The following is a 15,679-nucleotide window of genomic DNA, read 5'->3' on the forward strand; positions in this document are numbered from 1 at the left end:
TTTCCCATCTCACTTGTTTATTTTAATTTTCAGTGTAACAAACAACTCAGAATTAACAAATAAACACTTCTAGCATTTCAAAAATATTCAGTGACCAATATAGCCACCCTTCTTTTCAATAACTGCCATGAGCCTTCCATCCAGTCTGTTAGTTTTTTGATTTGTTGACGATCAACGGCCTCCCAAATGCTATTCAGAGTGGTGTATTGTCTTCCCTCGCTGTAAATCTCATGCTTAAGGCTACGTTTACATTACGTCGAATCAGCGGATCATCAGATTAACGTTCTTAAAACGATTCGCGTTGACACTAAAACCGTTAGCCGTGCACACAGCAACACCAATACGCGGATACGCTCGGCTCCGCAGGCATCCTGCGCTCCAAATCACTCCGCCCTGAACAGCGAGTGCCCTCTGGAGGGTGCGCACTCCGGCCCTGCGCAGCTCACAGAGCGCGCGAGTGAAGTGAACAAGCCACGATTCGGGACTGAGCCGCTGTGTGTGAGATCCCAGCGCATATCACTTATTACTTGCAAGTGGAAGGATGGCAAGCCTAAAGACAATCATAACTACACAATGGGCAGTATTTGCATCAGTATTTGCAGTATTTTCATACTTTTATACTCTTTAATGAAAGGTGATACAAGGCGGAAGTCTGCGCCGTTTTTCAGCAGTCGTGTCACATGACCAACGCCAGCGAATCAGGAAGGTGGATGTCACAGTGACGTTGTCCAATGAGACGCCAGCTAGAGCTCAGCACAGCGTATTCTCAATGTTTACACAGCACCGGAGCTGATACGATCTAGATTGAATACGTGGACGCTGGCGGATTCCCGTTTCCCCGCTTTTTCAGGGGGGTTAATGTAAACGGACAGTGCGTCCGCGAAGAAAACGAGACAGATACGGTCTAGTGTAAACGTAGCCTAAGAAGGGGCCACAAGTACTCAATAGGGTTTAAGTCAGGTGAGGAAGGGGGCCATGTCATTACTTTGTCATCTTTAAGGCCTTTGCAGGCTCGCCAAGCAGTGGAGTACTAGGGTGCATGTGATGGTGCATTGTTCTGCATAACAATCATGGCCTTCTTGAATGATGCAGACTTCTTCCCATACCACTGCTTGAAGAATGTATCTTTTAGAAACTGGCAGTAGGTTTGGGAGTTGATGTTAAGTCCATCTTCAACCTGAAATGGTCAAACTAGCTCATCCTTAATAATAGCAGCCCATGCCATTACCCCTCCACCACCTTGCTGGTGTCTGAGTCAAAGTGCCCTGTGTCCATTAGTTATCCAGCTATGGGCCCATCCATCTGGTCTATCCAGAGTCACTCTCATTTCATCCGTCCATAAAACCTTTGGAAAATCTGTCTTCAGATATTTCTTGGCCCAATCTTGACATTTCAACTTGTGAGTCTTGTTTAGTGGTGGTCATGTTTCAGCCTTCCTTACCTTGGCCATGTTTCTGAGCACCGAACACCTTGTCCTTCTGGACACTCCAGGTCGGTTGCAGTTCTAGAATATTGTGGCACTGGAGGACAATGGGTTCCTGGTAGCTTCATGTTTAATCCTTCTCAAGTCTTTTGCGGTTAATTTGTGTCTTTTCTTCTCCACACATTTTTTTGCGACCCTGTTGACTATTTGCAACAAAACGTTTGATTGTTTTGTGCTCACATTTCTATAGCTTAGCTATTTCAAGAGTGCTGCATCCCTCTGATAGGCATTTTACAATTTTTGTCTTTTCAGTGTCTGTTAAATCTCTTTTTTGGCCCATTTTGCCTGAGATAAAGAAGCTGCCTAATATTTATGCACACCTTAATATAGGGTATTAATGACTTTAGGTCACACCCTCCCTCATTACACAAATAAATACCACCTGAGAATGCTTAAATCCAATTAGCATTCAAGTGTATCTAGCTTGCGGTTGCAAAACATGCATAGAAATAATGGTAGGGTCAGAGTACTCACTTGCCTAATAATTGTGCACACAGTGTATATGGATCATGATTGAAACAATATATTTATGAATAGCAAAAGTACCCAACATTATTACCAGTACTTTATGAGTACAATAATCAATGTTGTCACATAACCTCACTTAAGTACCTCTTCATAAATAATTACCAGTTTGGGCCAAATTACCATTTTCAGTTTCCCATAGATAGAAAACTAAGCATTCTTCAGGCACTCTCATTCCAGAATATGTAAATGTGTATGCCAGTTTATAGATCTGTGCAGTATCACTTTTCTATATAGTTCTGTTTCAGATTTATAAGGTCCTGAATATGACAAAACAGTGATTTATGAAAAAAATGTTCATTTACATAAAAATTGATTTAAATGTGAAGCCATAGGTGTTCGCTAAAATAACTTGGTCAGTTGATACATCTTATAGGAGACAATATCAAGAAAAAATTAGAAGATCCTGAACCCCTAGCCACATGGTCAAACTGGGGGGCAAAAATGGGCTATTTTTGGGCCCTCGGAGAGATGGGCTTATGTTAAAACTTTTGTAATTCATCACCTAACAGTGTTATCCTGGAAAAAATGTACCTATGAACAGATAATGACCATATAATTACTGTGTTATGAGGAGAAAAGTCTGAGTTGATCCATTTTTCCAGAATGGCTCCTATAGTTACACCCTATTTTAGCTCATTTCGGCCGAAAAGCCATTTTTGGCTTCCTATAGAGTGATAAATAAGCATCCCAGAGGCTAACTGATGGCATAATTGAAAAATTTGGATGCCATTTAGTAAATATCTGCAATATTGGCTTCCAGGTTTAATCCATTTTAAAATTCTAAGCTCCTGAAGTTGGAAGAAAGCACGTTTTGCAAATTTAGCTTTTTGGGGGTCAAATTTCAAAGGCCTGTTTTTCGGAAACTATGAGGAACTGAAAGCTAATAATTTGCAGGGGTTGTAGAAACATATAGATCTACATGTAAGAATTTTTTCAGCAAAATCTGAGAGGGTGACCTGGGGAGTTTCCAGAAATTTAGGTGAGTTGGCACGGAATGACCCAGCACTGAGTTGGCTATAAGCCATGTACGACGAGATTGAGTGGAATAACTTTTATTCTATCCACATTCACTGGATTTTGAGAAATGGAGCATTTTTATTTTTTTGCAAATTCAATAAATAAAAACTTTACACAAAACGTCCGACAAAATCATTTCTGCTTAGAATGTAAACAAACCGGCGAAATGACAGTAGCAATTTGTGAAAAATGCTATAATAATAATTCTTGAAAAAATATATATACATGTTCTTACCCTCAAATACTTTCATTCCATATTTTGTTGATTTTTTTTTTTTGCACTTTTTGGGATTTTGTTTTCGAGTAGGAGTTTTTATTTTGTCCTCAGTTGGTTCAGCAGCATGCTCCACCACTTTCTTCTTCTTTAGGGTTTTTTTCAGCAGTTGGAAAACCAACTTAAGGTGCAGTATAGTCACCGACTGGGCTGGAGTGTGGAACCAGAGAAACATGGGCGGGGGGGGAGACAAAAACACACACCTACAGTATGTTCTTTTAGCTATTTCTGTTTCTTTTAAATACTTGATGACAAATTGATATATCTGACTTGATGCACTCCGCCATTTTGTTTTTCTCTACTCATGGTATATGGGCTGATATCCTAGTCCTAGAGTAGCCAACCAGAGGGCATAACTGCTCATATCCAGTGAATGTGGATAGAATAAATATTATATACACACACACGTGTGTGTGTGTGTGTGTGTGTGTGTGTGTGTGTGTGGTGTGTGTGTGTGGCTGGCATACCTATTCTGTTCCTCTAATTTAGCCAGCAGCTCCAGTTCATCTGGACTGAGATTCTCGGAGTCAGCAGGCGAGACTGCTGATGCAGAGAGAGCGGCATCATGGGAACTGGAGTCTGGGCTCAGTACAGGGCTGCCAACTGAGAGCGGGTCGGCCTCCTGACCTGCTGGAGAGCAGAGGTTCTCCAACTGAACTGACCCTGTGACCCCTCCCTCTCTCTCTGGGCTACTGCTGGGGCTAGACATGACCTTGAAGCCCAGGTTCTGGGTCCAGGTCAAAGGTCCGTCACTGTCAGTGGATGACGGGGGTGACACACCTGGGATTATACACAACTGATCCGGAGACAGAAGCAGACAACGTTGTATGATAAGATGGGGTTCAAGGATGGGTTGGGCCTGTAAAAGATGAGAAGAATCAATGAATTTTATACTAGATTTCAACAAATGGTAGCCCAAATATACGTTTGAATTTCAGGCATCAATGAACTTTTTTTTTTTTCTCTCCAGCTAGAAAGTATGTAGTTTCACTCTTATTCAGAAATGCTTATATCAGCTACTTCAGCAAATTTCATGAAAAATGTAACAAGAACAATATGACCCCTGTGTAGCCGCATCCATGGCAGGTGGTGCCACCTGGTGAACAATTCTTGTTGGAATATGTCTTTAGAGTCTTCTGGGTGAGTTTCATCCTAGCAGTTTATGAACAGTAGTGTTTGCTGTGATGTCACCCAAAATTTTCAAAACGCCCATAAAAATGTTAAATATGACAGGTGGCACCACCGTCTTGACATCTTTTATATATACACCAACCTGGGGAACAATCCATACAAGTTTGATCAAAATCTTATTTCTGGTTTTCACAGGTTTTGCAGTAGTACATAGTAGTACATAGTTTATCGTCCGATGTCAATTTATATATTTCAGTCATAGGTTTTCTATGTTCAGGTTACTACTCCTCTTATCTTCCCTTTGGGATTGTTTTCTGTTTTAAAGCCATTAAAGATTCGTTTGAAAACAGCAGCACTGACAATAGTGCTATCTGTAATTCCCATAATAAGTTTATATCAATGCCCTGGTTCTAATAAGTTATCGTTTCCATAGTAACAGCTTATTCACAGGGAACTGTATGGCAGATGCATACATAATCAAGGTCTAATAATAAACAGATTAACAAATACAATGCTATTTAACAAAGAATGAGGTATAATCCATGATGTGGATGTGTTTCTGTAAGGATATGTTAAATAAACACTTCTGAAAGGAGTCTCCAGTGCAAGCTCTGTCATGGTTTGTAAGTTTTCCTCCATGGAAAGGTCTTCAGGTTTCTTGCTAACAAAACAAACTGCTTTTTTGTGTGTTATTAACTTAAAAAGCCAGTGATGAAACCTCTGTTTATAGCTGAGATAAAGCAGATGATGACGGGAACATTGCATAACATTAAATATAGAAACTATAAATGATTAAACAGTATGACGTGCTGCGAATTAATAAATAAAAAATTGTAATCATTGGCAAATTGCTGTGGTATATGAGGAATTAAAGATTCATGAGGATATGATTCATGTATTTCCTATGCCTTAAGTCACTGTTATTTGCAGTCATATGTATGACAAATAATCAGCAGGCAAAATTTCGTAATCATTACAGGTCTGATACTAAATTATTAAAATAACTTTTTTCATGGTGCGGTTTCCATCAAATCCTGCGCTCTGATTGGCTGGCGAGCGGGTCCGTATCCTATGATACAGACCCCAGTTACGGACCCCGGTTACAGACCTCTGGCGAATCACTCATTCACAACAAACATAATAGAATTTGTCAACATTTATCTTTTTTTTTTATAAAAGATTTATTTATAAGATTATCAAAAATCTTATAAATTTTTGCCAGCATTTCTCAGGAGAATAGCATTAATTTTACATCATGGATAGCAATAACGACCGTCTTCACAGCGAAAGCGAGTTTTACTACCCTGAGGAAGAAGAAATAAAATAAAACATTTCAGGAGAAAGCTTAAAACCTCTAACTGTTGCTAACGCTGAGCAAAAACATGGCTGAATCCTGAATGACTCAATTTTGTATAAATAGGGGACTATATAGGCAGCAAAATGTAGTTTTGTTTTCTGCCATGGAAGTGCACTTGTATACCGAGGAGGAAGCAATTTGCATTCCAGCCATGAACAAGGATTCAAAATGGCGGCTCGGCTCGGTTTTCCCTTTCGGGCGCTCTCGTTTTCTGTTAGAATTTGGTAAAGAAAAAAATAAACATATTATTTACCAGCTTAAGGTCGGTCCATATGGTGAAATACCGTGACCTCAGCCTTGAATACTGACCTCGGCCCAGAGGGCCTCGCTCAGTACTTTCAAGACCTCGGTCACGGTATTTCACGATACGGATCTCCCAGCTGGTAAATAACGTATATGTAGTGCAAATAATGTAATGCAGCTTTCAAAATAACACTCTTTCATAATGAAGGGAAGTCATGAGCTAACGGTTAGAGAAGCAGCTTTGGGACCAAAAGGTCGCTTGTTCAATTCCCTGGATTAGCTGAAGTGCCCTTGAGCAAGGTACCGAACCCCCAAACTGCTCCAGGTACAGTGCTCAGTGTAAATGAGTGCACCCCCTTTAAAAAGTAACATTTTAAACAATATCTCAATGAACACAAACAATTTCCAAATTGTTAACAAGACAAAGTTTAACATAACATCTGTTTAACTTATAACGTGAAAGTAAGGTTAATAATATAACTTAGATTACACATTTTTTCAGTTTTACTCAAATTAGGGTGGTGCAAAAATGAGTACACCCCACAACAAAAACTACTACATCTAGTACTTTGTATGACCTCCATGATTTTTAATGACAGCACCAAGTCTTCTAGGCATGGAATGAACAAGTTGGTGACATTTTGCAACATCAATCTTTTTCCATTCTTCAACAATGACCTCTTTTAGTGACTGGATGCTGGATGGAGAGTGATGCTCAACTTGTCTCTTCAGAATTCCCCATAGGCGTTTGATTGAGTTCAGATCAGGAGACGTACTTGGCCACTGAATCACTTTCACCCTGTTCTTCTTCAGAAATCCAACAGTGGCCTTAGGTGTGTGTTTAGTCATGTTGGAAAAGTGCACGACGACCAAGAGCATGGAGTGATGATAGCATCTTCTCTTTCAGTATAGAGCAATACATCTGTGAATTCATGATGCCATCAGTGAAATGCAGCTCCCCGACACCAGCAGCACTCATGCAGCCCCACATAAGGACACTGCCACCACGTTTCACTGTAGGCACCAGGCATTTTTCTTTGTATTCCTCACCTTTGCAATGCCATACAGTTTTGAAGCCATCAGTTCCAAAAACATTTACAGTATCTTGGTCTCATCACTCCAGAGTATAGAGTCCCAGGAGTCTTCATCTTTGTCAGCATGGGCCCTGGCAAACTCTAGGCGGGCTTTTTTGTGCCTGGGCTTTAGGAGAGGCTTCTTTCGTGGACGGCATCCATGCATGCCATTCCTCTGCAGTGTACGCCGTATTGCGTCACAGGAAATAGTCACCCCAGTTTGGCTTTCTACTTCTTTAGATAACTGCAGTGAACTTGCATGCTGATTTTCTTCAACCCTTCTCATCAGAAGACGCTCCTGTCGAGGTGTTAACTTCCGTGGACGTCTCTGCGAGATGGTTGCAGTTCCATCTTTCTTAAATTTTTGTACCACTTTTGCTACAGTATTCTGACTGATAAGTAAAGCTTTGCTGATCGTCTTGTAGCCTTCACCTTTGTGGTGTAAAGAAATTATTTTCTTTGGGGAATTCTGAAGAGACAAGTTGAGCATCACTCTCCATCCAGCATCCAGTCACTAAAAGAGGTCGTTGTTGAAGAATGGAAAAAGATGGATGTTGCAAAAATGTCACCAACTTGTTCATTCCATGCCTAGAAGACTTGGTGCTGTCATTAAAAATCATGGAGGCCATACAAAGTACTAGATGGAGTAGTTTTTGTTGTGGGGTGTACTCATTTTTGCACCACCCTAATTTGAGTAAAAATGAAAAAAAGTGTAATCTAAGTTATATTATTATTAACCTTACTTTCCCGTTATAAGTTAGACAGATGTTATATTAAACTTTGCCTTGTCAACATTTTGGAAATTGTGTTCATTGAGATATTGTTTAAAATGTTACTTTTCAAAGGGGGTGCACTCATTTACGCTGAGCACTGTACGTTGTACGTCACTCTGGATAAGAGCATCTGCTAAACACTATTAATATAATGAAATTGGGAGTTCATTCTTGTTGCTAACTTCTTTTGGTCCAGTATGGCAATATTTCAAATGACATTCATATATTTAATTTGACTTTATATATTGACTATTTGTGCATGTGCGACTCAATATGCAAAATTTACTGTGTTGCATCTGGAAATATTTTTTCACTCAGAATAGCACACACACACACACACACACACACACACACACACACACAGCTGCAAAGTGCTGCATTATATATGAAGCTCTATATTAGCAAACGGGTCTTGACGAAAGGAAAGCGCTAGCTTCAATCAATCAGCCTTACACTTTCCTGAGGAATCTATATTAATATATGTGAGGCTTAATTTAGACTGTATACACACACACTACCTGCAATGTGCAAATGCTATATTTACTATCTAATCTCAGAGACAAAGCATCCATCCAGGCACAGTATATCTGTGAAATAACATTCATCCATTGCTCTCTCAAATAGACACATCCACACACACATACAGAGCACACTATAGATCGCAATAAGCACAAGATTTGGTTTATAAAAATAAACAACCACCCTCAAGACAAAAAAAAAAAAAAATTTGAACAGAGAAATCACACAGCTCAGACAAGGCCTGCATTCATCATCAAGACAGTATGTCCCAGTTAAGAGAGCCATTAGCAAAACACATGAAATGTCATCTCCTTGGACTAAAAACAAACACATATACAACAAGCCTGCACAAAGGCTTAGGGTTGAAATTGACCATGACTACATGTCTACAAAACACAACAGGATTACACAGGAACTGTCACATTTCTCTTACATTATAAACATGACACACGGCAGTACTTATGAGTACAATAACAAACCTGTATTTACACTACGTTTCCTGGACTAAAATATGTGCATATTGTATTTTGAACAATCTGCTACACGAGTACAGAAAGGTCAATAAAATGTATTACGACAGAGCGCTTTAGACGGTTAAGGTCAATCCACAAGAAAGCTACATGCTTTTGTATGTCATCCAAAGCAGTTATGTCATCCAGTGACTTAGGTCCACACGCTGACTTTTGTGTTTTGGCTCACAAAAGGACAGCACAATACCACTTTAAATAAATAAATAAATAAATAAATAAAAATAAAAATACAGACACTGAACCAGGAACAATTTTCTTTTCTTATTAACGTCTTAGCCTTTTTTTTCTGCAAGACTAACCATGGTTTTGTTTTGTTTTTTTCATTTTGAAATTGTGTTTCAGCTTTGACATCTGTTTTGCATTTAAGCTACAATGGTACTGTAGCGAAGAAGTAATTAAAACCTCTCACACAAAATATAAAAATATACACCTACAGTAAATCTTTATATACTTGCTACAAATGATGTTGTTAAGCTGAATAAGGTCTCTTAAACCATTTAATAAACAGGAAGAGACCAGTTACAAACCTTCTGATTAAGGTGCCAAGATGGTTGTCCAAAACGTTACAGCATTTAGCTTATTTTTATCGAAGAAGATAGTAAGTCGCGCTACATCTTAAAGCCCATCAGTGAGTCTCTTGAACATCACTGAAGAACTGGATGTGGTTTGTTTACCACAAGATCTTTCTAGAAATGATTGTTGGCGAGATAGCTACGTTAGCCCTGTTGGTATAAAACTAAAGAAACAAGTATCGACACCAAGCATATCTTCTTTTGGCTGCTCCCGATTAGGGGTCGCCACAGCGGATCTTTTGTCTCCAGCGCTCCGTCTTCCGCATCCTTCTCTACCACACCTGCCACTTTCATGTCCTCTCTCACCACACCCACATATCTCCTCTTTGGCGTTTCTCGTTTTCGTGTGCTTGGCAGCTCCATCCTCAACATTCTCCTTCCAACATGCTCTGCATTTCTTCTCAGGATGTGCCCGTACCATCTCAGTCTCATCTCTCTTAGCTTAATTCCCAAGCTCTCCACATGTGCTGTCCCTCTGATGTACTCGTTCTTTATCCTGTCCAACCTCCCATCGCAAACCTTAACATCCTCAACTCCGCCACCTCCAACTTTTACTCCTGTCTCTTCGTTAAGGGTACGGTCTCCAATCCATACATCACAGCTGGTCTCACTATTGTCTTATACATCTTACCTTTCACTTTTGCTGGGACTTTCCTATCACAAATCCTTCTCCAACTGCTCCACCCTGCCTGCACTCTCTTTCTCACCTCACTATCGCAGCCTCCATTTTCCTGCACAGTTGACCCCAGGTACTTGAATTCAGCCACTGGGGGTGCATAAGCGTACTCTTGGTGCCGGTCCCAAGCCTGGATAAATTGGAGAGGGTTGTGTCGGGAAGGGCATCCGGCGTAAAACTGTGCCAAACCTAACATGCGGATCGACACCAAGCATATGTTAGATGAAAAAAAAAAATACATTAGGAGCAGCTGAAAAATTGGATATAATTATGTTAAAATGTTGATTATGTATATCTAGATTTAGAAAACTTGTCTTAATACGTAATTATCCAGTAAAACCTAATTTTCTAGTCAAGTATCAATATATGCTAATAAAAACCTGTTAGCACTAAAGCTAGCAGGCTAACTGCTAGCACAGAAATCAGTGTTAGCATGAAAAACATAATTGTGTCCAACTTTTGTGGACATTTGTGAATTTGGCTTAAAAATCCTCTCAGAGATCCTGTCAAGTTAGCGTGTGATTGCTAGCTGGCTAGTGTAAACACTAAAAATCTTTTCTTTAAAAAAAAAAAATTGTTCTGGCATTAAGGACTCAAGCCAAGTACACAATTAAAACCTTGAAACTAAATAACCATCGATTTGATGTTTTTGAAGGTATAAGTGAATAAATGGCTGGAGAGAAAGAGGACAAAGAACAGAGAACGAAGAGAGACACTGGGGCAAGGCCATCATATATGTGTATGTGTGTGAAAGAGAGAGAGAGAGAGAGAGAGAGAGAGAGAGAGAGAGAGAGAGAGGTGTGTATCTCAGTTTCTATTCACACTAATGGCATTGTGTATGTCTTTTGTTGCATCTCTCTTTTTCTAAGCTTATGTCCACTAGCAAAAACATAATAGAAATCATAACACGACATACTGTCTAGTGCTCTGAATCTCCATATCTGTAACTGTATTCAGAATTAATTGATAAGTTAGATACAAGTCCGATGTGAATGTGGGCTAATTTTTTTTTTTTTTTAAGTTGGATCTATTTCGCCTAATTTAAACAACCGTGATTTCAAGATTTCCAAGTTTGTTTTTATTTTTAAATTATAACACTATATATTCATTCCAAATAAAGCACTCATATTCGATAACATCTATTATACAATATGTTTATACAGCAGGGGCAAATACACCTTTTTCCTTTTTAAAAAAAGTGTGTGGGGGTCAGGGGGTGTCCTGGGAGAGGGATGTGAGTCGCCTACATTCCCCCTCAAAAACTACCAAATCATAATTAACTTCTTGCATGAGACCTAAATGATTGTGTATTTCTATTTTATTATATAGGTTTTTAAAAATATACTTACAAAAAATTTTTTTTTTTTACAAAAAAAGGGATATTGGAAGCATTAGATTGCATTTACAGAAAGGGAAGTTTGCAACTTCCTCCTGTCTCTGTGAGGTTGATGCCTGCTGCAACTGTCCTAAACAAGCAGAACATAGCAGTAATGAGTTATTGAACTAAATAATTACCAAACATACTTCCATTACCCAAGTAGCCACTGAAATAAGACCTGTTAAGGAATGCAAAAACACTAACCAAAACTGAATTACCAAGTACATCTCTTTATAACACCACTTACATGACTTGGGGGCAATACTCCTCTGTCGTTTCCTTTTCTACATCATAATTATAAGCATGTGGCATAAAAAGAATAATTGTAGCTGATAGGACTGCCACAATGAGCCACGATGATAGTAAAATGTAATGGGGCAAAAGATGGCCCCAAAACATGAACAGTTTAAAGTTACTCGCTCATTGTGGCAATGCTATCAAACTACATAAATCCAACACCACTGGCTAGCATTAATAAATGGCTAGCTAGCTGGTTTATAATTGACCTAGCCACCTCCTCAAGGATATTTACAGTGGTGCTTGAAAGTTTGTGAACCGTTTAGAATTTTCTATATTTCTGCGTAAATATGACCTAAAACAACATCAAATTTTCACACAAGTCCTAAAAGTAGATAAAGAGAACCCAGTTAAACAAATGAGACAAAAATATTATACTTGGTCATTTATTTATTGAGGAAAATGATCCAATATTACATATCTGAAAGTGGCAAAAGTAGGTGAACCTTTGCTTTCAGTATGTGGTGTGACCCCCTCGTGCAGCAATAACTGCAACTAAACGTTTCCGGTAACTGTTGATCAGTCCTGCACACCGGCTTGGAGGAATTTTAGCCCATTCCTCCGTACAGAACAGCTTCAACTCTGGGATGTTGGTGGGTTTCCTCATATGAACTGCTCGCTTCAGGTCCTTCCACAACATTTCGTTTGGATTAAGGTCAGGACTTTGACTTGGCCATTCCAAAACATTAATTTTATTCTTCTTTAACCACTCTTTGGTAGAACGACTTGCATGCTTACGGTCATTGTCTTGCTGTATGACCCACCTTCTCTTGAGATTCAGTTCATGGACAGGTATCCTGACATTTTCCTTTAGAATTCGCTGGTATAATTCAGAATTCATTGTTCCATCAATGATGGCAAGCCATCCTGGCCCGTCATCCTGGCCCAGATGCAGCAAAACAGGCCCAAACCATGATACTACCACCACCATGTTTCACAGATGGGATAAGGTTCTTCTGGTGGAATGCAGTGTTTTCCTTTCTCCAAACATAACGCTTCACACCTACAGTCAATTTAGAGTCACCAGTTAACCTAACCTGCATGTCTTTGGACTGTGGGGGAAACCGGAGCACCCGGAGAAAACACACGGGGAGAACATGCAAACTCCGCACAGAAAGGCCCTCGCCGGCCATGGGGCTCGAACCCAGACCTTCTTGCTGTGAGGCGACAGTGCTAACCACTACACCACTGTGTCGCCCAACGCTTCTCATTTAAACCAAAAAGTTCTATTTTGGTCTCATCCGTCCACAAAACATTTTTCCAATAGCCTTCTGGCTTGTCCACGTGATCTTTAGCAAACTGCAGACGAGCAGCAATGTTCTTTTTGGAGAGCAGTGGCTTTCTCCTTGCAGCCCTGTTATGCACACCATTGTTGTTCAGTGTTCTCCTGATGGTGGACTCCTGAACATTAACTTTAGCCAATGTGAGAGAGGCCTTCAGTTGCTTAGAAGTTACCCTGGGTTTCTTTGTGACCTTGCCGACTATTACACACCTTGTTACACGACTATTACACACCTCCTGGAGTGATCTTTGTTGGTCGACCACTTTTGTTGGGAGGGTAACGATGGTCTTGAATTTCCTCCATTTGTACACAATCTGTCTGACTGTGGATTGGTGGAGTCCAAACTCTTTAGAGATGGTTTTGTAACCTTTTCCAGCCTGATGTGCATCAACAATGCTTTTTCTGAGGTCCTCAGAAATCTCCTTTGTTTATGCCATGATACACTTCCACAAACGTGTGTTGTGAAGATCAGACTTTGATAGATCCCTGTTCTGTAAATAAAACAGGGTGCCCACTCACACCTGATTGTCATCCCATTGATTGAAAACACCTGACTCTAATTTCACCTTCAAATTAACTGCTAATCCTAGAGGTTCACATACTTTTGCTACTCACAGATATGTAATATTGGATCATTTTCCTCAATAAATAAAATGACCAAGTATAATATTTTTGTCTCATTTGTTTAATTGGGTTCTCCTTATCTACTTTTAGGACTTGTGTGAAAATCTGATGTTTTAGGTCATATTTATGCAGAAATATAGAAAATTCTAAAGGGTTCACAAACTTTCAAGCACCACTATATATTGTTCTATGGAAAATGTTAGCTGGAATCACTAAGCAAACAACATTGTGAAGTAAATTCTACATTACTAAGTATCTACATAGCCTAATACAATATAATTTCCTGACTATTAATTTGTTGATGGCTTCAAGCCTTTTCACGTATGCAAGGTTAGTGGACTTTGAGTTCTCGGACTCTAATGAATTGGCTGTGATTAGCTGGATGGCCATTCTGTCAATCTAACTTAATTTGTGTGTGAGTGATTTTTCAGATACAGGACTCCTACTCCGGAGTAGTTGATTTTGGTTTTTTTGTGCATTTTAGTTTCATTTTTATCCCACAAAAAAGTAGAGGGGACAGAATCGTGTTTCAACAAAAGTGGGCGTGTTGGAACACCCCTCATCCCCCTGGTTGTAACACCCATGCTATACAGTATATCCTTAAATTGGCAGTTTGGAATTGTTTTCAATAAAGCACAAACCCATGCCGTCCATTCAGACATGTTCAATGACATCATCCAACTCAGTATGTCTGATCTCATTCTTGAATGATTCACAACTACTGACTGACAGTACAGCCTGATCTGGGCCTGGTAATTATCATACAACCCCAATTCCAAAAAAGTTGGGATGCTGTGTAAACTGTAAATAACAACAGAATGCAATAATTTGCAAATCATGGAAAGCCTATATTTCATTGAAAATAGTACAAAGACAACATACCAGATGTTGAAACTGAAAAATTTTATTGTTTTTTGAAAAATATATTCTCATTTTGAATTTAATGTCAGCATCACATTTCAAAAAAAATTGGGACAGGGGCATGTTTACCACTGTGTTGCATCACCTCTGTAAATGTTTGGGAACTGAGGAGACTAATTGCTGTAGTTTTGAAAGAGAAATGTTGTCACATTCTTGCCTGATATACAATTTCAGTTGCTCAACACTTTGGGGTCTGCTTTGTCGTATTTTGTGGTTCATAATGCGCCAAATGTTTTAAATGCAAGACAGGTCTGGACTGCAGGCAGGCCAGTTTAGCACCCAGACAGCTCAGATATCTGAGCTCCGTATCAATGCGCTGTCGAAGCGCGCAGAAGGTGTTAGTACGCCTGTCATTATAGTGCGGACTTTCCATAGCATAGAAAATCGCTACGTTTCAATTTGTGTAACTGAACTTGTTTCATATCACTGGTCATATAAACCTATGTAAACAGGAAAAACGCGGAAGAGTTTGGTCGCATCTAACTACAACCCCCCAAAAAATACCATTGGCCATACTGAGCCTAGCTACATTGCTAACAGGAGTGACAGCACGTCTGACTGACTGGGAGGTCGCGCAAAGCTCGGAGAGGTACGGAGCAGCTCGTCTCAATTCAGATAAGAGCATATTTCATTATGGAAGTACGGTGGACTGTTCCTTTAATGCAGTGTCTCCTGAGGGCCTGAAGATCCCAGGCATCCAATGTCAGTTTTCAGCCTTGTCTCTTGCACACAGATTTCTCCAGATTCTCTGAATCTTTTAAAGATATTATCTACCATAGATGACATGATCCCCAAATTCTTTGCAATTTTACATTGAGGAACGTTATTCTTAAATTGTTGCACTGTTTGCCCACCCAGTCTTTCACAGAGCGGTCAACCCCTCCCCATCTTTACTTCTGAGAGACTCCACCTCTCTGGGATGCTCTTTTTATACCCAATCGTTACTGACCTGTTGCCAATTAACCAAATTAGATTTTTTTTTTTTAGCATTACACAATTTT

At 39.6% G+C, this 15,679-nt stretch overlaps 1 protein-coding gene across 5 annotated transcripts in view; it reads right to left on the minus strand.

Annotated features, from left to right (window-relative positions):
* Positions 1-15,679, minus strand: part of evi5l (ecotropic viral integration site 5 like) — a 111,202-nt gene that overhangs the window by 74,428 nt on the left and 21,095 nt on the right. For 4 of the 5 annotated variants that reach the window (XM_060898915.1, XM_060898914.1, XM_060898913.1 and 1 more), the window contains exon 2: positions 3,770-4,161. In XM_060898915.1, the coding sequence (XP_060754898.1) occupies positions 3,770-4,011 (242 nt within the window). In that variant the 5' untranslated portion in view covers positions 4,012-4,161. The remainder of the gene's footprint in view (positions 1-3,769; positions 4,162-15,679) is intronic. The other variant, XM_060898916.1, reaches the window with a different exon arrangement.

Source organism: Neoarius graeffei, chromosome 18, assembly GCF_027579695.1.
Source record: "Neoarius graeffei isolate fNeoGra1 chromosome 18, fNeoGra1.pri, whole genome shotgun sequence".
Classification (NCBI taxonomy): domain Eukaryota; kingdom Metazoa; phylum Chordata; class Actinopteri; order Siluriformes; family Ariidae; genus Neoarius; species Neoarius graeffei.